This window comes from Equus caballus, chromosome 28 (genome assembly GCF_041296265.1).
Source record: "Equus caballus isolate H_3958 breed thoroughbred chromosome 28, TB-T2T, whole genome shotgun sequence".
In the NCBI taxonomy this organism is placed as follows: domain Eukaryota; kingdom Metazoa; phylum Chordata; class Mammalia; order Perissodactyla; family Equidae; genus Equus; species Equus caballus.
In genome coordinates, this window is record NC_091711.1 from 26,376,964 (window position 1) to 26,401,035 (window position 24,072).

The 24,072-nt window shown below is 45.2% G+C and overlaps 1 protein-coding gene and 1 long non-coding RNA gene across 6 annotated transcripts in view; one reads left to right on the forward strand and one right to left on the reverse strand.

The window, feature by feature from the left end:
• HAL (histidine ammonia-lyase) overlaps positions 1–22,598 on the reverse strand; it is a 26,078-nt gene extending 3,480 nt beyond the window's left edge. Inside the window, exons 1-21 of one of the 5 annotated variants that reach the window (XR_011433763.1) lie at positions 21,800–22,525; positions 21,069–21,129; positions 20,939–20,966; positions 20,320–20,394; positions 20,155–20,227; positions 19,997–20,063; positions 19,655–19,692; positions 18,902–19,027; positions 16,720–16,859; positions 14,911–14,958; positions 14,149–14,296; positions 13,339–13,434; positions 13,183–13,241; positions 12,046–12,126; positions 9,702–9,767; positions 9,460–9,625; positions 6,414–6,548; positions 3,333–3,506; positions 956–1,064; positions 787–856; positions 344–449 (exon numbers count right to left, since the gene is read on the reverse strand). Coding sequence is in view for 2 of the 5 variants with exons in the window: in XM_001494723.5 (XP_001494773.1) it covers positions 787–856; positions 956–1,064; positions 6,414–6,548; positions 9,460–9,625; positions 9,702–9,767; positions 12,046–12,126; positions 13,183–13,241; positions 13,339–13,434; positions 14,149–14,296; positions 14,911–14,958; positions 16,720–16,859; positions 18,902–19,027; positions 19,655–19,692; positions 19,997–20,063; positions 20,155–20,227; positions 20,320–20,394; positions 20,939–20,966; positions 21,069–21,129; positions 21,800–22,046 (1,833 nt within the window). In the remaining 3 variants the exon portion in view is untranslated. Of the gene's footprint in view, positions 1–343; positions 450–786; positions 857–955; positions 1,065–3,326; positions 3,507–6,413; positions 6,549–9,459; positions 9,626–9,701; positions 9,768–12,045; positions 12,127–13,182; positions 13,242–13,338; positions 13,435–14,148; positions 14,297–14,910; positions 14,959–16,719; positions 16,860–18,901; positions 19,028–19,654; positions 19,693–19,996; positions 20,064–20,154; positions 20,228–20,319; positions 20,395–20,938; positions 20,967–21,068; positions 21,130–21,799 lie in introns of those variants that run through there. The other 4 variants (XR_011433761.1, XR_011433762.1, XM_001494723.5 and 1 more) reach the window with 4 other exon arrangements.
• Positions 4,015–5,472, forward strand: LOC138921293 (uncharacterized). Its single transcript, XR_011433769.1, has 3 exons — positions 4,015–4,144; positions 4,237–4,297; positions 5,347–5,472. It is a non-coding gene; the product is annotated as an uncharacterized lncRNA (long non-coding RNA).
• Positions 22,599–24,072: the final 1,474 nt, after the last annotated feature.

Genomic DNA, 24,072 nt, shown 5'->3' on the forward strand with positions numbered 1-24,072 from the left:
CCGACTCCTGTATATTTCAATTTTTTATAAAAGGCTAACCATTCACACACCTCTCTACTAGCAGCAAGCAAGGGGCTTCCCCTGAAAGGGTGCCGGGCACACTTAGAAATGACAGGTGTGAAGATCAAAGAGAAAATCGTTGCCCAAGAGCAGAGCAACGGTTCCAGGGGGAATCAAGCAATTCTAGGAAGCATGATACCTACAGATTACTACAAAAGGCTTAAGGAACTTTAAAAAATATATTTTAAACATGAGTCAACATGCTAGGCATCTGTCCCCATCAGATGAGTCTATAGTCGATGTAGCCAGAGGAAATGAGCAGTAAAGAGAAACCACATCTCACCCAGGGCGATGGGGCAGGACACCCCATGCACTGGACAGATGTAGGTCTTTGTTTTCTCTTCTGGTCTATGGGTTCATTGGAGCAGGTGGTGGTGGCAGTAGCATTACTGAAAGAGAAAGCACTTTTGAACGAAAGAGAACATTCTTGGTGAGGAGGATCCATGACCCTTTATCTCATTTTCTCTCCATGAATACTCCCAGAACTCCATTGAAAATTCATTTCAGCTGCTAATCCTCAGACATTCAATGTTTGGTGCAACATGGGAGACTTATGAGTTTATCAAATAGCTTCTTAGTGGCCGTAGAAGTTGCCTAAGTACCATTTTGTTCACTTCCAAGGACTAGCCAGGAAACAAAATAAGACAATGTTTCTCTACTCCCCACTCCCACTTTGCTTTCCCATAATGACCCCAAACTAAGAAATAAGCCAAGTAGCCAGCTTACCTTCTGCTCTGTGAGCAGCCTGTGCACTGCCTCGATGTCTGGGGCCATGAAGCGATCTTTTATCCAGGGCCTACAGAGAAAGCACATCAAACCATCAGCCAAACGTTACCCACTGCCAGGGTTGACAGTTCTGAAATGGTGTCACTTCCAGGGACCTGTTTGACATTACCTCACAACAGAGCGCACCAGGTCATAGACCTTCTCCAGTGGAGTGGTTGTTTTCAGGGGACGTAGAAACTCTATGCCCTGGCAGGCTGCAAGAAGCTCGATGGCCAGCACTAAAACGAGAAAAGTGGAGAGTGTGGCTGATTAAAGTCTGACTTCATGCTTGAGGGATATAAATCACACCAAAGTTGGTGGCCATTGCTAGGCAACTAACAGATAGTTGGTTCTCTGTGTATTGGTAGAATGAAGCTGCCTTGGTATTTGGCTACCATTTTAAATCTGCTTTTCTAACCCGTTGGTTTTATCTTTGATGGTAAGAAGGGCAGAAGTACCCAGGTAAATGTCTCAGTTGACCCCTTCTCACCTCATGGATGGGTGGATGGGTGACACCTGTTTCCTATTTCCGCCTTTGTGTAAACTTCAATTTGTTTTCAGTCTTGCTGTTCCCTTTGGTCTGAAATACTCGGCACATAGGCCTTCATCAAAGGGTTGAAGGAGCCCGTGAAAGAACAGTGAGTGGCTGCCCTGGACTAATTCTGTGATGTCTGTTTCAAGTCTTCAAACTAAAGGTCCCAAGTCCACTAAAACTGAAATTCTAGAAATTGGTGTCTTACCAACTTTAAGTTTCTTGATAAAACAATCTTTGCTCCATCTTTTCCTAGCTAAGAACTCATTAAAGGTCCCATCCCTTGTGATCAACTCTAAATATTAAAATCTATATTTCTCTACATCTGATACAAGTCTAATGAAGGACTTTTTATTGAAATAGAGTTCAAAATTAAACCACTTTGGATTCCATTTTTTGCCAAGAAAATAATCTAGAAGGTTGAAGTTGATCAGAGAATTTAAGGGGTTAACCGAAATGGAGTATTAAAAACATTTGACTACTTGTCTTAAAATTTATGAAGCACATTACAAACTGGTGAGTACAGACAGGTCACAATGGGAGAGGATGAACTTACAGAATCCATTTTGGACCTGGAAGAAACTTCACATCTTCTGGTCCAGTCTCCTCACTACACGTAAGGAATTGGAAACTTTGAGAAGTAAAGCATCTTGTTGAATAAGCGCATTCGCTTATTTAATAGAGCTGGGGCTCAAGATCAGAACTGGTAGTCTTTCTGATTTCCTCCGCTACTCAGAGACACAAACCTGGCCTCTTGGCTGGAGAATGTGAAAGGGGGCAATGACAGATTTCGCTCGTGCAGATAACAGGGGGCTTCCTAGATGAGTTTGCAAGATAAACATGAAACATGGCAGGAAAATCTTGTTGCCACCTCTGCAACATTTTGTTAAATGCTCTTTGTTGCTGTCCCCAACCAACATTCTCCCTGATGCCATCAATAGATTTTAAAAACCACGTACTTCATTGTTCCAAATTAATAGGGTTCAATGTATCTTGATTTACCTGGATATTTTTTATATGGTTCTCATTTATTTTGAAATAAACTGATATTCGATGGCCTAATAACCACCTTCAACCTTCCCTTTCAAAATTTAAACACACTGAATTTATCCTAAGAATCATGGAAACACCTTCTGGTTTTATGTGACTATTTTCTTCACCTTACCTGGGTATAATTCACATGAACTACAACCATCCTAAGGAAATAAATAACAGTTCTACTTAGGTATACTGCTAGAATATTCTCAAGGTTTTAAAACTTGACACTATCATTTATTGACATCTGAGGCTAATTGATACCTGTGTTCCTTTTACTAAGAAAAGACTGCTTCTCTTGACCCTGCGTCCTCTTCCCTCCCCCAGGCTTTGAGATGTCTGCGCTTCAGTCTCCCTCTCATGCTCTCATTTCAGATCTCTGCCAGCCTGAGCTCTTTAAGCGGCTCCCTTTGAAAAGGTTTCCCTCCTTCCTCCAGCGGGCGATTACGTTTCAGGTCCTCTTTTCCCTTGAAGGCAACCCTCTCTTAAGATTCTGTTCCTGGTGTCCTCTCTCCTTCTCACCTGTAGCAGCAGCCTTCAGCTCCCTCCACGCAGAGAGCACTGCCCTTCGTCATTTGTCCTGGTTCTTTCCTGAGTATAGGCACCTGTACTTGGATGTCTTGTATCTTCATCTCAAAGCATCCCCAAAACAATTTATTTTGCGCATGTCCCCCTTCCATTGCGAAACTAATACTGCACCCCTCCCCTGAATTACCTGGACCTATTCATTTTTCAGGGCTTAATCTTAAATGCTCCTTCAGAGATGCCTTTTCTCAACCTTTCAGACTAGAACAGGTTCAGTTGTATCCTCCTAGAACTGTATACTTTAGTCAGAATTTTGGCAGCTGCTACAGAGAGTTGCCAAGTTGTTGTCCAATGTCCGCCTCCCTGGTCAGACTCTAATTTCTAAGAGGGCAGAGAGAAAGTACGTCTCATTCACCGTTTAATCCATGTGCTCAACTGGTGGATGCCTTTCCATGCAACCAGGTGGAACTGTTCTCATTCTGCATCCCCTAGGCAATGAAGAATCACTCGTGCTGTAATAAGTAGGCACTTATCTTGCTTTATATCCAGCACCACTGGATTCCAAGATTTACAGGTATTTGTTTGACATCTGAAGCAAAGCAAACCGAAGGAACAATGAACATGCTGGAAATACAAATGGCCAATTCTTTGTTGTTGTTGTTCATTGCACCTCCCTGATGTAAATGTGTTAAGTACACCAGATGAGCTGGATTTGTAACTGGACTTATAGTCCCTACTCTGTTGTCATGCAAACCAAGTCTGTTCCAGGCACTGTTCCAGGCATTCTAGGTCCATCCAGGGGTGTGATCAAGACAGCCAAGATCCCTGCCCTCACGGACCTTGTATTTGACTGGGAAAGACAAGCCTAGGTATGTCAAGAATACTAAGTGCTACTAGAAAACACAACAACAACAAAAAGAGGGAAGAATGGCAGGTGCTGTTTTAGCTGGGGTGGACGGGGTGGCAACTGAGGTGGAAGCCGGGCAGCTCCGTAGGCGGAGTGAGGAAGTGATCCACGTGAAGCCCTTAGGGAACAGAGTTGCAGAGGGATCAGCGAGGACACAGGTGCTGAGGTAGGGATGCGTCTTTTGCAGGAACAAGAATAGCACTGTGGTTCCAGGATAGAGAATGGACTGGAGAGAGGTGGCAGCAGGAGAGACAAGACAGATCACGTCCTGCACGATCCCTGGAGGCTACTGAACGGGCTGGATTTTGTTTAGAGCAATAGTAAGTAATTGGCAAATTTTTGGCAGGGGCATGGAGTGGTCAAAATTATGTTTTAAGAAACTCATTCTACTTATTGTACTTGGTGACTGCAGAGGAACAGTAGTGAAAACAAGGAGACCCATCAAAAGGAGATGATGGAGATGTCTTTTGAAGGTAAGGTGGATTTGCTGATGAATTGGATAGAAGATCTGAGAAACAATAAAGGTGACTCCTGAAGCTTTGATTCAGATGGGGAGACCATCTTAAGAATGAATATTAAGAATACACTATGGTAGACAGATAATAACAGGTGTTGGTGAGGATGTGGAGAAATCAGAACTCGAACATTGCTGGTAGGAATATAACACGGTACAGCCAGATTGGAGAACAGCCTGGCAGTTCCTCAAAAACATGAACATAGAGTCACCATATGACCCAGCATTTCCACTCCAGAGAAATGAAAACATATGTCCACACAGAAACTTGTACAGAAATGTTCATAGCAGCATTATTCATGTTAGCCAAAAGGTGGACAGAACCCAAAGTCCCTCAGCTGATGAGTGGATAGACAAAATGTGGTCTATCCATACGATGGAATATTATTTGGCCATAAAAAGGAATGAAGCACTGACACCTGCTACCACATGGGTGGGCCTTGAACACATTATGCCAAGTGAAAGAAGCCAGTCACAGAAGACCATATATTGTATGATTCTATTTCTGTGAAATGTCCAGAATAGGCAAATCCACAGAGGAATTACATTAGTGGCTGCCTAAGCCTCAGGGGAGGGTGGAGAATAGGGAGAATGGGAGAGTGACAGGCAAAGGGTACAAGGTTTCTTTTTGGGGTGATGAAAATGTTCTAAAACTGATTGTGGTGGTAATTGCACAACTCTGTGAATATACTAAAAACCACTGAATTGTACAATTTAAATGAGTGAATTATATGGTATGTAAATTGTATTTCAATACAGCTGTTACAAAAAAGTGAATATTCAACTCTCTCACATTTATCTTAAAATAGTGATATTCTTTTGTCAGCCAACTGCTTCAGATACAGTTGCAAAAACCTAGGAACTTAGAGAACCGTGCCTAAAGAAAGGCAATTTCTCTTTCAAAAACAAAGCAAGCAGTAATTAAGCAGGTGAGGCTGGCCTAGCACATCTCCACATGTGAAGTATCTTTGCCAAAAACGTTGGATCTAAAATTTGTCAAACCTTTAGGGCCAACTGCAACAAAGAGGAAACTCGTGGAACAGAGAACAAGTTAGAAGTCACACCACGAGGAAGCTAACAGATAAATCCAGACTGTCAGTCTCTATCAGAAAACTGACCCGGTTTCTTTTAACAGGATGAACGTCATGTTAGTGGCATGAAGACAACAAAAAGGGGAGGGGGACTGTTCTAGAGGAAAAGACACTTAAAACCTTGAGCGCCAAATTTAAAACGTGCGCTTTGAATCTTGATTTGAACAAACCCACTGTAAAGATATTGAGATAATTGGGAAAATTTGAATATGTACCCAACGGTGATACTAAGACATTGTTGAATTTTGTTGGACATGATAATGGCATCATGATGGATAAGAATGCGTTCATATTTAAGAGATGAAGTATGCAGGAAGAAAATAATATGACAGGGATTTGCTTGAGAATAGTTTGAGAAGAGTCAAAGAAAAACTGAAGCCAATGTGCTAACTGTTGAGTCAGAGTGAGGTGTACATGAGAGTTCATGGCACTAATCTCTCCACTTTCGAATATGTTTTTAAAGTCTCAATAAAAAAAAAGTCGGCCGATGAACTGGCTTAGCTGTGGTTCTTAATTTTCAGCAAGCATCAGCATCACCTGGAGGGCTTGTCAAACCCAGATTGTTCTGCTCTCCTCCCTTGAGTTTCTGATTCAGCAGGTCTGGGGCGGGGCCTGAGAATCTGCCTAAGGAGTTCCCAGTTGATGCTGATGCTGTCTGCGGGGATCCCACTTTTTTTTTTTTTTTTTTTAAAGATTTTTTATTTTTTCCTTTTTCTCCCCAAAGCCCCCCAGTACATAGTTGTATATTCTTCGTTGTGGGTCCTTCTAGTTGTGGCATGTGAGACGCTGCCTCAGCGTGGTCTGATGAGCAGAGCCATGTCCGCGCCCAGGATTCGAACCAACGAAACACTGGGCCGCCTGCAGCGGAGCGCGCGAACTTAACCACTCGGCCACGGGGCCGGCCCCTGCGGGGATCCCACTTTGAGGACCACTTGCGTAGTAGTTCATCAGCAAGGCCTGCCATCCCGGACTGGCTGGGGTTACCTTGCTCCACGTGCTCGATGACCCTGAGGGCCTTCCTCGCCGCCCATCCTCCCATGGAGACGTGGTCCTCTGTGGCAGCGCTGGTGGAGAGAGAGTCCACAGACGAGGGGTGGCACAGAGCCTTGTTCTCAGAAACTGTAAGAGGACAATGCAAGTTAAGTATGCTCTTAATAGGAAAAGCTGCTAAAATGACATGTGGCTTCCCAAAGCACTCCACAGCATGGAATACCCTCTCCAGGAGCTCTTGGTCATTAACCAAGTACCAGATGGTCCAAAGTTACTTTGGGAAAAGGAAACACATTGGTTTGTTTTCCCAAAGTGAGAAGGACTCTAAAGCTATAGTGAGTTCTGAGATAAGACCAGGATGGGAATGCTAGTATTACAAAGCCAAAGTGGAAGCATTTAGCATGCCAGGGAGACTAGGGAAAAAGAGACATGAGGGTCATTTCTGGGTTCTCAAGAACAATTTGGTTGTGTCACCAGAAGGGGCGGGAGTCAGGCGTGGCATTTGGGGATTGAGGCTGGAGCCACAGCTCTTGAGCAAGACGATGTAACAGTGCAGACTGCTCAATGGTGACATTTAAGCGACGCACTGGGTTTACGCAAAGGTTTGATGACTCCCAGAGATATCTTGGGCAGGTTGGGGAATCCTAGAGATGGCCTAGATTGTGTCTCTCAATCCCTATTGTGCATATAAATCACTGAATCTTATTAAAATGCAAATGTTGAGTTTTGGGTGAGGCCCGAGATTCTGCTGTTCTGACGAACTCCCAGCTGATGGCCCTACTTTTGGCTCAAGGACCACATTTTAAGTAGCAAGGACCTAGCCTAGAGAGTTCCTTCTCCTCGGCTTCAGAAGCCGGGAAAGGTCAAACTCAAAGAGTTTTTTTCCCATTGTTTTTGACCTTGAAAGCAGCTCTGAGTGAAGCTTCAATTGGTTTCAGTGCTGTCAGGGATCCTGAGAGAGCCTGGCGATAAGCTGGGGTGCTCAGCTCATCCTGGTTTGCCCAGGACTTCCAGGCTTCAGCACTGCCAGTCCCAGGTCCTGGGACCCTAACCCTGCCATACAGCTCAGCAGGCTGTGGTGGCACTTGTTCAGAAAGATAACCGACAAGGGGCCCAAAAAAGAAAACGACCAGTTTCACTATAATGAAAGCAAGCTGAACAACTCTAATAGGCAGCATGGGAGTGAAACACATTCAAATGAGGCTTCCCACAGTCCACGATGTTCTCTAGAAATCAGTTACCACTCTCCCTGCCCCCCAGGTTCATGGGAGAAGTCGGTACCCTTTGAAGAGATATTTTAATAAGCAGGTAAGAGAGCAAACAGAAGATACTGGACAGAGGAGAAGATGCATTCAGAGGCTCTTTGTTGGTTATTTGTGTTGAGTTTTACTGTGAGGTTTAGGGAAAGAGGGGGTTAGGAGTAATATCAATAGCAACTAATATTTGTTTAGTGCCAGCACAGTTCTAAGGTTTTATATGCATTAATTCATTTAATACTCAAAACAGCCCCAGTAGGCAACTTTATCATCCCCGTTTTACACAGGAGTAAACTGAAGGTCAACAGAATTAAGACACTTGCTCCATATCACACTGCTGGTAAATGGCAGAGCTGGGCTTCAGACCCAGAGTCTACGCTCTTAATTTACCACCAAGCAATCCTGCCTCATGAGTAGGTTTACCAGAAAAAATACAGGATGCTCAGTTAAATTTGAATTTCTGATAAAAAACAAATAATTTTTTAGTACAAGTATGTCCCAAATAATTCTACTTTAACTGGACATCCTGCATTTCTATTTGTTAAATTTAGCAACTGTATTTTAGGATTAAGTATTGATTAAAATGAGATCCTCATTAATTGAAGTGAGCATAGATTTGGGAGCCAAATGCCTGGGTTTGAATCCTCTGCCTCTTACTAGCTGTGCAATATTGGGTAAGTCACTTAATTTCTCAGAGTTTCAGGTATTCATCTGTAAAATGTAGGTAATAACACTACCTGCCTCATGGTATTGTTGTGATGATTAATGAGTGAACATAAGTGAAACCCTTAGCATTCCTTTGTGCCAGGCCCTGTTCTGATATGTTACTGATCCATCCCTTACAGCCTTGAGTCAGAGATCAGCTACACTGAAGATCAGCTTTCAGAGAGGGCACCCTGCTCCTTACAAGCATTGTCGCATGTTGTAATCACATTTTTAGTGGTTGGTATATCTAACAGAATGAGCCCAAAGTTTAATCACTCAGGTCAGTTCAAGTTTCACCATTAGCCATAAACATCTTTGTCTTTTTCCTTCCGACAGTCTCCAAATTGAGATTAGGAAAAAAATCTACAAAGATGAAGTTCATATGTGATGTCCAATTGCTTTCTACAGAGAAATGGTGGAAACCTCATTATTTACAATCTCATTAGTGTATTATTATGTTTTGGCATAAGATTGTTTTGGTGGTCTAGTGGTTAAGATTCCATGCTCTCATCACCGTGACCCAGGTTGATTTCCCGGTCAGAGAACCACACCACCATCCATCGGTTGTCATACTGTAGCAGCTGTGTGTTGCTGTGATGCTGAAAGCTATGTCATTGGTATTTCAAATACCAGCAGGGTCACTCATGGTGGACAGGTTTCAGCAGAGCTTCCAGACCAAGAAAGACTAGGAAGAAGGACCTGGTCACCCACTTCCGAAAAGATCGCCCATGAAAACCCTGTGAAGGGCAGTGGAGCACTGTCTGATACAGCGCCGGAAGGGGAGAGGATGGAGCAAACAGACCGGGTCTGCTCTGCTGTCCACAGGGTCCCTAGGAGTCAGAATCAACTCTATAGCACTAAGAACAAATAACATCGTTTAAGTTTTATTTTCTATTTTTTTCTAAAAAAAAAAAAATGAAAGAGACAACCTTTGCATTTGTATAGAGAGAGGTAGGATGCAAATGGAGGTAGTGAAAAAGTTAGAGCTCATTCAAAGACAGAATTTGATACTTTCAGATAAAATGGAAAGGCACTTTGATGGACAGGCTTGTGTTGTGGGAAAAGGGCAGTGTCCTTACCGAGGGCTGCAGCTGTGCAGTGGGCGATCATGAATCCAGAGTTCAGGCCACCTTCAGCCACCAGGAAGGCAGGCAGCTCGCTGAGGGAGGGGTTACAGAGCCTCTCGATTCTTCTTTCGCTAATCGCAGCAAGTTCATGGACTCCAATGGCCAGATAGTCCAGGGCCTGAAAGAGAGTCTCAATTCAGTTGGCCTATATTAGAATATACTTTCAGGGTCAGAAGTAATTCTAAAACACTTACTTTGGCTGGATATTCGCCATGGAAGTTTCCTCCGGAAATAGTCTCTCCCCTATTGGCAAATACCATCTTTCAAAACAGGTTAAGGCTTGAATATAACATTTGCTGATCACTTCAAGCATAACTCTTTTCCCAGCCCACTTATTTTTAACATGGAGGTGGCAGCCCTTGGACAACTGTGGGGTGGAGGGAAGGAAAGTCTTGCTGCAAGCAGTTGTTGACATAAAGGGACACCAAGCAAAAACGAAACCCTAAAGATGAATCCTGTTCACCCAATTGAAACTAAGAACAGAGACCAGGACACCAGTTTAAAAGCAAATTCTGTTTCTTCAACGGGGACTGTGAGCGTGTGCTCCATAGAAGAACCTGCAGGCTGGAAGACTTTGCTGAGGAGCAACCGCTAAACGGTCTGGAAGAATCAGTTCTGGGAAAACTTTCAAACTCTCTACTCAGTGATCCTGCGGCAGCATTCACAGCAGATGGCGGCCAATGGGTCACGGCAAACCCATTTAGGCCAGAGGCAACTTTGGACTAACGGAGTATTAGCACTCTCATGGGTCATTGCATTCTATCAGATACTTTCCTTAAACTAAGAGGCACCCAGACAAATGAGAGGAACAGACTTTCCTTCTGGGTTCTGAAGAGCTAATTTTCACCTGCTGGACTAAAGAATATTCACTACCTGTGAACCAGGAACTCCCTCTGTGTGAGAAAGAGCTGGAAATGCATGTGTTACATTCACTCAGTCAAGTTTGGAGTTCCCCTTTTCTGTACATATGACTGAGAGCCTATTAGAACTGGCTTCTGCTCGTCACCATGAACCCACCCCCAACCACAGGCCCGGGCTTCTCTCCATTTTCTGAATCCTTACAGCAAGTGATCTCTGCACCAATTGAGAACTTAAGCATGTTCTATTGTTCTCTAGTTGTTCCAACTTTGTTGGCTATTAGATTGCAGCAATTAGAAGTTAACTCCCATAATAGCCAGCTACTGTGTCACAGATGCTCCTTGTCTGCCATAGAAAATGGAGAAAAATATTCTTTCAGGTAACACCAGCATTGCAGGAGAACTCCCAAATATTACAATTACAATCCACAATTAAGAATCTTTAATTGAGAAAGGACTTTGGGCTGATATTTTTGCTGAGGCAAGCAGTGGGGGAAAAAATTAGTAGGGAATTATCCCCTCCCCCATATCCAATAATTTAATAGTAATTTGTTTTCGTTTTATTCTATAAGATACCCTTTCAAGTCTAACTAAAGTAAGTGTAGAATGGACCCCTCCCCTCTACAGTGCAAGAACTGATAGATAAGACAAGACTACACAGAGTTCATGAAAACTGTTACTCCATTTGGGGGTGGGATGGTGTTGAGGTGGGTTAGTGAGTTGAGGATTATCTAGGGTGGGTTTGACTTAACTGTAAAACAATCGGAGAGGACATAAAACACACACTCTGAAGTAAGCTTGTCAGAGAAGCTACCCGGAAAAGGTCTTGTGAGCAACCTCCTGCAGCTGCTGTGAAACCCGTCTGCTAACTCTGGCTGTCAGCACTTTCTCCAGTGTTAAGAACTGAGGCAGATGTGGGATAGCAAAAATAGATTCCTAAGGGATTTGGTGGTTTTCAAAGGCAGTATGGTCTCCGTAAAGACTTCGTCAACGTGACTCTTGACTCATCAAATTAACTTCTGGGGAAGCTAAGCCATCACAGAACATTCCATAGCAAAAACAAGATAGCTCTGAGAGACCCAAGCCATGAGGAAAGAAGAGGCCATCCTTGAGAAATGGAAGTGTTCTTACTATTCTTCATACAAATATGGAAACACTGATTTAAGTCCATGTCAGAAAAAAAAGACTTGGGATGGGGAAAGCCATACCAGTTTGGTCAATACTCAGTAAGTGGTCAAGGACTGCCTTCTGTTTAATGCAGTGCGGCGTCACGAGAACCAGGAAGACTTGCACAAATGTCAACCTACCCAGGATCTGCACAATCCCACTTGTGATGTAGGCCTTCATCCTTCCACCAACAACCTCAGCAGTGACTTTCAGGGCAGATGTTTTCATGAAACCTCTCAGCCGATGCTGGAGACACCTACTTTAATCTTTAATGGGTCAATTCTGAAAGTACAGGATGTTAGACTCCAGAACTGAGATCAGGTTCCCAGATCTGCTTCTGCCACTTACAAGCTCTGACCTAGAGAAAGTCACTTAACCTCTGAGCCTCAGGTCCTTAGCCTATGAAACGCAGTGACAGAACAGAGATGCTACACAAAAGGATCACTTCAACAAACTTAAAATTACCAGCTGGAATTGTATAATGACAATTATACAGTAGACAGTCAAAAGATACAGGATTGTCTGTGGCACTGTTAATTTCTGTGGTAATGATGTTCTTCACAAACGCAATTGTGTCATTCACCACACCGTGGATCTAAAATACGAGATTAAATGAGTTAATACACGGAGACACTGAGAATGGCGCCTGTCACACAGAGGCCACTGTTCTTCCTAGAATAGCAAGGCCATTTTAAACTGGGCTTTATTCTTACTGTAGAGCTAATTTGGCAATTCTTCGCCGTGGGTGTTTTTGATCCACCTAACTAGAACAGAACTTGCTAAGGAAAAGGAAATTAGGGTATTTACTCTATGGAGGACTCTCTTTTACTCAAAAGACTGGAACTTGGCACAAGCTGAAATACTGTTCCATTCTTGAGGAGCATGTTCATCTCTCATTTGAATAATTGCCATATGCAAGTGAGTTGTAATATCTGCAACGCCTCACGCAAGCCTAGGTCTTGCGCAATTTTATTTAAAGTAAGCCTCACAGATTCATTTATGATGATTTATGTCTACTGATTAAATGCAGATAAGGATATGCACTTGAATTTTGATTAGACTTTCCTGTGAACATCCCTGGCAGGCTGGTTCAAGCGCTATCTTGTTCAAGTTTTACAGGGAGAACCAGTAAAACTCCATTAACTGTTACGATGGGGTTATTACTAAGAATTTTTAAAAGTTAAGGCACTGGGGCCGGCCTGGTAGCGCAGTGGTTAAGTGCGCACGTTCTGCTTTGGTGGCCCAGGGTTTGCTGGTTCGGATCCCGGGTGCGGACATGGCACCACTTGGCAAGCCATGCTGTGGCAGGCGTCCCACATATAAAGTAGAGGAAGATGGGCACAGATGTGAGCTCAGGGCCAGTCTTCCTCAGCAAAAAGAGGAGGATTGGCAGCAGATGTTAGCTCAGGGCTAATCTTCCTCAAAAAAAAAAAAAAAAAAACCCAAAACAAAAGGAAACAAACAGTTTGCCATATAGAATCAAAACTTCACAATAATTGGAGAAATGGAAGTATGATATAGATAATTTTTAATAGAAGCAGTAAATAAATTTGGATTATAATTGACCATTACATGATTTCCTAACACCTTCCTCTTCTTATATGTTCCCCCCTGAATTGGGGGAAAGAAAAGAAACTTTTTGTTTGTTTACCTGTGGACAACAGCGCAAGGTATATGCATCCTGAACACGATCACAGAACCTGTGGCTCTCTGTGGAAGAGGTGGAGGGGATGGCAGGGGACATGTCATCAATTCTTTCCACAAAACGCAAAACCAAATCAGCCCACTCACATAAACGTGCCCAGACCTGCTATTTCAGATGGGTGGTGATCGGAGTCCAAGAGTGACCGAAACCGGAAAGCAACTTCAATTTGCCCAGGATGAGGGCGAACAGCATGGATGTCTGGAATTGATGAAGGAGAGAACGCCTGGGCAGCGGTGGCTCAGGACCACCCACGGGGCTGACACAGCCCTCAAAAGCCCCAGGGCTCCTTAACCACCACTCAGAATTAGAAACTTAACTCCAAAAGCAAAATTTTCCTTATTGACTTTATTCTTTCTACTTCAAATATCCAAATGCAAACTATGAGTTGAGAGAATTCAACTCAAGACACTGGGCCTACCCCAAGAAGACTTAGGCTCACCATGGAAGGGAGCTCTGTAGTAGCTTAGTTTAACTGAGTCACTTTTAGACAGTTTTTCTGTCCTGCTACATATAATAGTCTTTCAAATTCGCTACTTTCTAGATAAGCTACCATTTCTACAGTTTTTCTCTCAATTTTCTAATGCAGATCAACCCAAATCCTACTCTAATTCTAAAACCCTACGAACAGATTTCTAAGATAACACATAGTTTGATGGGAGGCAGACCTGGGTGACCCGGGGCAGGCCACTTAACTCGGGTCAGTGTCTGTCTGTAAAACATGGTCATTTTAAGGATCAAGGGTGCCATACCTTAGATGAAGCTGTAGCAGTATTGAGTATGCCATCGGCACTTGGATTTTCTCCTTCTCCCCCACCACTCCCCTCTAGCACTCCTGTGTCTAAAGACCTTGACTAGCCCGCCCCACCAGCTCGGGTTGAATGAATAACAACAGAGCAGAAGACCCATGCTGACCAGTGTCAAAGGCTTTGGTGGTGCCCTTCAACACCTCAAGGGTCAAGGCCGCCACTATGTCAGCCTGCCTCGCAATAGCACTGGCTCTCTCGACAGCTTCACAGCCCAGGGAGGTGATCATCTGTGTCCCATTGATGAGCGCCAGACCCTTTGGGGAGGAAGAGAGAAGTTTCCTACTTTATTTATTGTAACGAACCTACGTACAAGTTGATTTAATATCTTATGCTTTCATAAGAGAAGTTAGCCAGCCAGCTGAATGACGTTTATTCATGTTTTCTAAAGGACAGGGCAGTAATGCTTATTTAAGCACTTGAGGATTAAATGCAATCCTTTGTGAAATTGTTAGTATAAATCTGGCAAATGGAATAGCTGTTAAGTACCCCCATTCTCAAGGCAGCAAGGTAGCTCCAGCATAGACTGCACAGAAAGTCTTTAGCTCTTAATTATGCTGTATTTCTTCCTTAACTTCTCATCATTGTAGACAAGACATCCTAAAACATTTCTGGTCCAAGACTTTTGGCTTAGAGCATCCTAAGGGATCTTGGCTTAGAGTATCTCTAAGGGATCCTTAGAGATCCCAATTTGAAGTTTAAATTCTAATGTAAGAGAACCCGTAAGCATTGGTGGCATGAAGAATCTTTCAACTTTCAACAAACATGTAAGTCACATTTATTTTGAGAAACCAGTGAGACTGATATTAAGATTGAAAATAGTGCAGAAATAAACACTCCAAATGAACGCATTTTCCCTGAGTCTCCTTACCTCTTTTGGTTTCAAAACAACTGGTTTCAATCCGTGGGCTTCCAGGACCTGTCGAATGATTAAGAAGATAAAAATGGCTATCAAATGAAAGACCAGCCTATTTCTAATTTCATGTGGAATCCAACAAAAGATCCTTAAGCCCAGAGGTCTATCTTGTAAAAAATTAGGTCTCAATGAATTGGCTCTATTCAACTTCTCTGGTCTATTTTCTAGCTCTGTTCTTTAGTCTGAAAGCAGATTTATCTTTCAAATAATTTTTGTACTTAAGTCAGGGGCTCTAGTGTCCACAGAATCAACCCTGAAGTTTGGTGTCCAGGTCCTTCATGTTCAGCTTCCACCTCAGTGATTCTCTTTTTTCACTGCCACTTCCTGACTACACAGGCACACCTGTGCCGTGCTGAGGCTGGGCTCCTGACTGTGTGTCCACACTCCCTTGCCTCCAGAGCTTGATCTAAAAAGTCCTCCATCCTTGTCCTACTTATTGAAATCTGTCGGGAAAAGGGCAGAAAAATCTTCCCCTGAAATTAAAGAAGTGAAAGTAGTCACTGAGTTAAGGTCCCTCTAGGGAAGAAGGACGACAGAGCCAGTACCCTTTTCAATGTCAATTTCACAAGTTCGTTTGAATACCTATATTACACACCAGAATCTGTTCTGGGTGTCGGGCTGGGCCAGCAGTAAGAAAAATGGAGACAGACAAGCTCAGGGGCAATTTACAGTAATAGGATACTGAGTGTTCCAGGGGCAGGAAGTGAGTAGGGTTCAGTGGATAATCATGTAAGGTGCTGGGAGAGCACAAAGGAGGGGCAAAAGGGACTTGAGAGGTAAGGACAAGGACCAGAAGAGCAGAGAGGACTTATCAGAAGGAGGAACAGGAGTGAGCAGGGAAGAGAAGAATGGACACGTGTTGGGCCCTCTGCCTAGGACACAGCAGGTTCCAGTTGCAAGGAAGCTCCAGCTTCTGTAATATAGAACCCTGGCAGAGAGGGATATGGGGGGGTAGCATGACAAACAAGACTCTTGTAAGCTGCTTTAAGTTTAGACTTATACTCAGGACAGTGGGAAGCATTCCAGGTTTTAGCCAGGACATGCTCAGATTTGCTATGTGAAGGTGGTTGGGTGAACTCTCTACGCAGAGAAATAATCAAGAGGAGGCTGCATAGAAGAAAGGTGATCTGGAACCCATATCCCCATAGGGACTATCTGCTCCCTTAACTTCTTCCTCCTCTATGGTCCTCTACCCCTTTGCTTACTGCTGGGGAACTACCCAGAAATTGATCGGAGATGACACTTCAAATAATTTTTTTGGCTGCTCTGAGGGAATTTGGAAGTGGATGAAGAAAACAATGAAGCTTTATCAAAAGCAAGCCTTTCTGATTAGCCACCAGGGTAGGAGCTTGGGGGAAAAATGGAATCTGCTTTCCAGAAACCATACAGTAAATGCCATGATCCACAGCTCTGCATCTGTAAGACCAGTGACTAAATACACTCACGACAGTGTGTGACCTTCTTAATAGGCACTGGCACAGTCTGTTTTAGGTGCAGAATAAATTTCTGGGGTTAACACTGGAAGGTGTACATTTTGACCAAGGTGATCGATCACCAAGTCCAGAAGGCTGGCAGTCGAGTATGCAAGCTAAGAGCCTTGCCTAGTTTGACTTCTAAGCTTCAGTTTTCTCATCTATGAAACAGGAATAACGGTGGCCCTCTCCTCGGGCTGCTGTAAGGATTAAGAGATAGGAAGCATGCAAGTACGCCAGGTGTCCAGCCTAGAGAAAGTACTGCAGGTGGAAGTGGTGATCAAAGTCTTACATATTTAGCATCAGCCCAGCCACTCTTTGGAGACCACATCTTCCCTTCTCCAATCAGCCCAAGAGCAAGATGAGAGAGCGGAGCAAGGTCTCCGCTGGCACCAACGGTTCCTTTCTCCGGAACATACGGCAGGCAGGAGGCTGGGAGAGAAGTAGGCATTGGTTATTCAAGAGCACTTCATTCTGGCTTCCCTCACTTTGCCAGGGAGACCAACCTCCCCTAGTAGGATCTAGTGTCACTTTATGGCACAAATACCTTGGGAAAGACAATTCCTCAAACACAGCTAATGCTTAAGGGAACTAGCTGAGCTACTGTAGAAAGAAAGAGGTGAGGGAGAGGAAGATAAAGGAAGGAAGGAAGGAAGGAGGGAGGGAGGGGGAAGGAAGGAGGACCCTCCTAGTAACAAAGCCTTGTCTTGTAAGCCACTTTAAGTTTAGACTTTATCCTAAGACAATGGGAAGCATTATAGGTTTTAGCCAGGACATGCTCATGCTGTGTGAAAGCGGTTGGGCGAACAATGTACACAGAGAATGATCAAGACCAGGCTACACGGAAAAAAGGTGATCTAGAACCCGTCTCCCCAAAGGCTTGATCTGTTTGCTTAACTTTTTCCTCCTCCTTAGTCTTCTGCCCCTTCATCTACTGTTACTGTGCATGTTTCTAATCTGATCCAGAAATTTCTAGAAATTCTAGCAATGTATCTTGATGTGATTAGGAACTAGCTGTTGTCCATTACAGCCTTGTTTCTAAGAAGAAAAAGTTAGAAATGATCTAAATATGGAATTAAGAAATTTTCATGTGACCCAGAGTTGTATGTAGCCATTAAAACCTGTTGGAGAATGTTTGGAAACATGTAAGTGTTTACATTAGAAAAGTAATGAAACGTTCCAGAAGGGTTAGGTACACCAAAGTGTTGCCAGGGGCTCTGTGGGGAGGGAAAGTCAAAGGCAACTTAGTCTCTTCATTTTTGCCAGATTCCCAGTCCCCTCATCTGCCACCTCACCACCACTTATAAACAGACATGTACCGTTTGGTAGGAAAGTCCCAATAAGTTACCAAAAAGAGGGGCTTCATTTTCTAAAGTAAACTCAAACTCCTGGTAGCAGTGTTTTTTCCAACTGCTAAATACTATCAGTAGGATAAAGTAGTGCTGTCCACAGCCAGCTTCCAGATCAGAGTTCACCCTGGGGAACTCTCAGAACTCTAGGGCCCAGAGGTGTCTTAGACTCATCCACAAAGCATAGGAGGGTTTACAGCGGAAGTCATACTATCAGATTTTAGGCTCATAGAAGGGCACACCAGGGTGGGAGTGGAAATAGATGTTGACATCCTTACTCGTCATAGCACAGCCCTATGTCCTAGATTGTTCATTCAAATTGCTATTCACTAACTGGCAGATCATATTTATGGGTCACTTGTGTCAACAGTGTGGGAACTCTAGCGTGCATTTTCTCTATGTGACTGCCCAGCCGTGCTTCTCCTCCCACTCCTTCACCCCAAAGAGTCCCCAAGCCTCCACTGACCTAGAATATTTATCCTATCTGTGAGAAGGGACAATGGCCTCCCAAGCATTTCAAGTCTGGTCTCCACATAGGAATTTTCCTGTCCTGGGAAGTAAGCTCCAAAGAGTTGCACTGCATCACATCCTGGCACTAGATGGCTTCTCTATCACAAGCAAGTCCTTAATCTCTTTGCATTTCTGTGCTACCTTTGTGAGAAGTTGGATTGCAGTTACTTACGTCTGGCTATCCCACCACTTGGGGAGCATTAAGATTTCAGACTCCCAGGCACCAACCAGAACTGCTGAATTGGTCTTTGGGATGAATCATTATGTTTCCCAGATGATTTGATACAACTTCTCTAACCACATTTGGGCACCACTGAATCAAAGTTCTCTCCAGCCCTGAACTTAAGGTCAGACTTAAGGGGCTGGTTCCAGTCTTAAAGAGGCCAAGTGCTAAGTGAAGGGTGATGGAGAATGGGTGAAAGTACACAGGAGTAAGCGTCTCTGCCCCACTCCCCCCACCTTGCTATCCTCCTTCTTGCCAAGCCCATTTTCCATTCATCTACACTATTTTATGTCATCTTGTCTCAACCAATTCCTCACCATCTTGTGAATCAAGTCCACCTGTGGAACACGCCCAGCCTCAATGGAGGGTCAAACAGGAATCCATTACATTACCATTAAATACTTCAATAACTTGTTTGAGGGTCTCCAGGGAAATGCCACTGTATCCTTTGGCTAAGACATTGATCCTTAAAGCCAAGAGCATCCGACATCTCTCAGGGATTAGTGGCTTCCCAACACCTACAAAACAGAATTGATGTTTTCTCCAAGAAAAACAAAATCTTTTCCACTTCCTGGCTGCCTCCATCTCCCAAATCTTTCTCCACTTCTTGACTCAGATAGTTACCCTGCTCTCCCTCTGGACTGTCTAAAGTCCCATTTTCCAGACAAAGATGAAACCCCGGTTTTGCTTTCTCAGTTCCTCTTCCTGAAATGCTTCAGGGAGCCCTCACCTTCCCCAGCACCCTTGGAATAGTGTCCAGACTGCTCAGCACAAGCTCCCTTGCAATCCAATGGGAGCTGATTCTTGACAGACTTTCTCATCTCCCCTCATCCTGATCAACTCATTCCCCGGGTTCCAGCCTTAATTTCACTCCCTGAATGCACCCCTCTCTTGGCATAATGCCATACATACTCCCATCCCAACCCTGTCCCTCCCACTGGCCCATTCTTTTTTCTGAGATTCAGCTAAAAGCCAGGCTTGTCTGATGCTGTCTACTTCCCTCCCTCCCCTGCAGCAGAATCAGTACCCAGCCCTTGGAATGCACTAGTTGTTTGGGGCTGTTATAGGATGCCTCATGCTGTGTTGTACTTTACTCATCAAATCAAACAAGATCCAGGAGGCACCCAACGTTTGGAATGATTTACCTGAGGAATGTGAACGTACTAGGTTGACCTGGAGCTCCCTGGAAGAGAACGGAAGAAAATCCTCTTAGATACCTTGCACTGAGAACGTTCCCTCAGCTGGGGAAATGAAGGGAAAATAGTTAAATCCTTGAGGGGACAGAATGAGGCAGCGTGATGCAATGGAAGAAGCCAACAAGCCTGTGTTTTCAACACCAACTCATGTCCAAGTTAACCCGAGCCTCATCCCCATCTGTAAGTTGGGGCAAATGGTCATTATTCCCCTTGTTGAATGAAATCTCAAAGATGGGGGTAGGTGGCATGTGAATATGTGTGTTTGGTGCGGAGAGCGAGAATCACACTTACTCTAGCTTGTTGATGGGAATTACAGTTCTGGCAAACTTCCCAAAACCTGTCGTAATGCCATAAACCACTAGAATAAAAACACACATTATCCAATTAGATGGAGGCCATATTTTTTAAGTCTCTAAAAAGAACTGTATAACACAAAGAGAAAAAGATACCAGTGTTTTCTCTCACGATGCTATCTATGACTTCCCTGGATTTTTGCACCTTCTTTTCTGCAGTTGGGGTGAGCTGGGAAAACGTTGGGCAGAGCTGAGCACGCTGAAGACTTTCATACGCAGCGACAAAGCTCAGAGGACATCCTCCCCCACCCTCCCCCATACCTTTATCTTGTAGTGTCCGTTTCCCAAGTTGACCAGATCCTCTGTGGTCAGACTGTCTCCATCTAAGGCGATGTACTGCACAAAAGAAGGGAAGCTCCGTGAGTTTGCTCAAGGGAGAGAGTAGGGAAGCCTCTAGCAGAACCGACCTTTAGCACTTCAGAGATTTTATCACTGCTGTGAAACATTAAGGAGCTAGTTAAAAAGACAGGTTGCTGGGGGCCGGCCCCATGGCCGAGTGGTTAAGTTTGCATGCTCTGCTTCAGCAGCCCAGGGTTTCCCCAGTTCGTAAACCTGGGTGGGGACATGGCAACGCTCATCAAGCCATGCTGAGGTGGCATCCCACATGCCACAACTAGAAGGACCCACAACTATGTACCTGGGGGCTTTGGGAGAAAAAGGAAAAACATAAATCTAAAAAAAAAAAAAATACATTGCTGAAGAGGAGGCTGCATAAGGATGGTTAGAAATGGAAATGCGTAATGCCGTTCCTACTACACAGAGCTCCATGAAAGCCCTGTCCTAATTAATAGTATTGGCTCACAAATTTTACTGGCCCTCCCCCTCCTTAAAACAGGGGGACCTAATTTTCTTAACAAAAAGAAAGTGGCTTGAGGCTTACCTTTTCAGGCTCCCGGTATTTGCTGTATCTGGAGCCAGGTAAAGGAACACTCTGGTGGAAGAGGCCCAGACCCCTCACCGGAAGGAGGAACCCCCCCCCCCCACCCCCCAGCAGACCCAGGAAAGGATACAGATAAACTCCTTCCGGCTGTGATGGAATGAAGTCGGGAGACATGGCATCCCCTTCTATAACTGAAACAAGAATGCAAGAGAGACCCCTCACAGATTACACCCAGAGCCGCCTTTGGCGTTACTGGTAAACCAAGAAAGGGCCCTTCAGTTGCTTACGAATTCTGTAGAAAAGGCTGGTTTAAATGACCTTCAGATGCTTTCAAGGGCTCTCAGCGTCTTTACAAAGTAGGGGAGCAAAAGGCAGAGACAGGTCTGAGGGGTGGGGGTGGGGGGTAGACACAGGAGTTTAAATGAAAGTTCAAGACCAAACTCCCGCCTCCATCCCCAGCTTTATTTTGTGTTAAATCTGATCTCCTCCATGCCGCTGGCCTCCAGTCCGGTGAGGTTCCTTTGAAGGGCGAAAAGATCTTCAAAATGACTTGAAACTGCAAAGGGATTCAGACCTGCCGCCTTGGGTTCAAATCTAGTCTTTGCTACGTACCAGCAAACTAACTGACTCTGAATAAAGCACCTCCTTTCTGAGTCTTGCCTCATTGTAAAAGATGCATAAGAATCCGACCTTCCTCACCGGCGCGTGTGACAATCGAAGACACAGAGGGGCCTCGCGCGCGCCCGCACACCGCCAGCGCGCGGTTACCCTGCAGCGGAGATGCCCCCAGGACCTCCCTCCCAGGGACCTGAGCACCGAGCAGGCCAGGCCGCCGCCGTTCGGGCTGCTCCGGCCACTCACCCACTTCCACGAACTCATTGTCCTCCAGGGCCACCTCGAGCGGGTCCTCGTTGTCCAGCAGGCCCAGGCCCTTGCAGCGGCGCACGAGGAAGCGCACGTCGTCCGCTGAGGCGAAGCCACCATTGTCCGGCTTGTTCTTGATGTAGCGGCGCACGGCCTCGCGGCCCAGCCAGCCCACGGTGAGCTGCGCGTCCCGGCAGGGCACAGCCAGCCACTCTCCGCGCACGTGCACCGTGTACCGGGGCATGGCTCCGCAGCAGCCCCGACGGCAGAGCAGGCCAGGGAACCAGGCGGCGCCTACTCCTCCACCAGTGACAGTCGCTGGTGACGGTCACCGAGGGGAGAGTTTTATCTGGGAGTGACTACCGAGGTGTGGTCGGCAGGGAGGGCTAGGATGGACTTTCAAAACACGCCCCCTCCCTTGCCTTTACTCACTCACGCATTGGACAAATATTTATTGAGAGCCCCGCGGTGTCCCTTCGGGTTTTTGCAGCTGAGCTACGGGGCGGGAGAGGGGGATGCAGGCAGGAGAGCGGCCTGTCCACCTGCGATGCTGCCCTGCTGGCAGCAAGACCACTGGGGTCCCAGCGCCCGCTGGCCCCTGCTGCGGGTCCCTTGTCCTCAGGGTTCCTGATTTCTTCCTCTCCTGGTTTCTGTCTGCATTCTCCTCCGTTAAGGGCAGCTTATAAACACCATGTTCCTGTCTTTATCTGGAATTACTCAACTGTAAAATGCACCCTGCTGGCCAACTCTGACACCGGGGAGTGTGGCAATCTTCATTCGTTTATTTCACAAAGGTGTTGAGCAACTGCTTCCTGCCACGGCTAAGGTTTTCTGAAGCTGTCCTGCCACAAGGTGGGACTGGAAAGGCCAGAGATCGTTTTCACAATGAAAGGTCACCATCTGGCGACTGAGCCTCCACGGCTTGGAGGTTATCAGCTCAGCCAGCCATGGGTGGGACTCCAGCTCCACTACTTATTAGCCTTGAGCAAGTGAGTTATTAATTAGCCTCCGTTTTCTCATGCAAAGGCAGAGGGGCTAACTGCCTCACTGCAGTATTTGTAGGATCTACCTGGCATCGAGTCCTGGCCCTGCCGTTTACGAGCTGTGTGACCTCTGGGTAAGCTTCTTGTCTTCTCTGGGCCTCAGTTCTGTCATCTCTAAAATGGGAATAATGATAGTACCTATTTCAAAGGGCTGTTGGGAGGATTAAGCGAGTTCACATACGTAAGGCCCTCAGAGCAGCTCTTGGTACATCAGAAATGCTACAGAAGTGTTTGCAATTATTATTCTTGGGACCGTAACACTCCCTACACCTATATTGCTTTATAAATACTTTCTCTTGGCACATGGATATCCCTGATCCAGTTAAGCTTCTTCAACACAGAAAACTGCTCCCTGCCCCCAATTCATTACCACTAGGATGAAGGAGATCTGAAGAGCCTGAAGAAGGAATCAAAGAAATGTGGGCGCTAGTTTAACTAAGCAGCATTTTAGTGTAAGCCAGTTTCTAGAGATTTGATTTATGCGATAGAAAAATCCAGAAAAGTCTGTTTCCACTAAAACATTTTGTTGGGAATAGAGACACAGTGGCTCACAGAAAACACCCATACCCAGAATCTCTCTTTCTCTGACAGCTTCCTGGGAAGCATACAGATAAAAAGCTGCCCCTCCTTGAGCCTCCTTGAAACTTGCACTTCAGCCACCCACATCCTGACTGCACCCTGGAATTTTTCATCACTTGAACTGGACACACATAAGAAATCCTAAATTCCAATACCCCACCCTCTGACCACAACCTTCTAGCCTCCAGTTCTCCACTGGTTTCTCTGCCCTTAGACCTGACTTCCTGGTTCCTTGTTCCCTCCACTTCCCACAGCCTTCCTCACTCCCCTTCCAAGGAAGCTGGTCCCCGAGTTGCTCACCTCGACCATTCTCTTCAGTACTTTGGAATTCTTTTATGACCCTGTGCCTCTGCTCTGAGTAAAACCCGACCCGCGGTCGTCACAACACCCACCCTCTGTGCTCACGCTGGTGGGAGGCTCTGCTCCAGAAGGCCCTGTGATGGTGTGGATCAGGGCTCTGCCCTTCTCCCTGCCCGGCCCCTCAGTCTCTAAGACATTCACCCCACTCCTCAACACCTTCTCCACATCCACCTCCTCTAATTCTCAGAGGAAGACCTTACCTCCTGCATCTCTGAGAAAAGTGAGGTCCTTAGATGTGAAGCACCTTAACTTTCTGCCCTCCTCCCTTCACTCATCCAACCACTATCT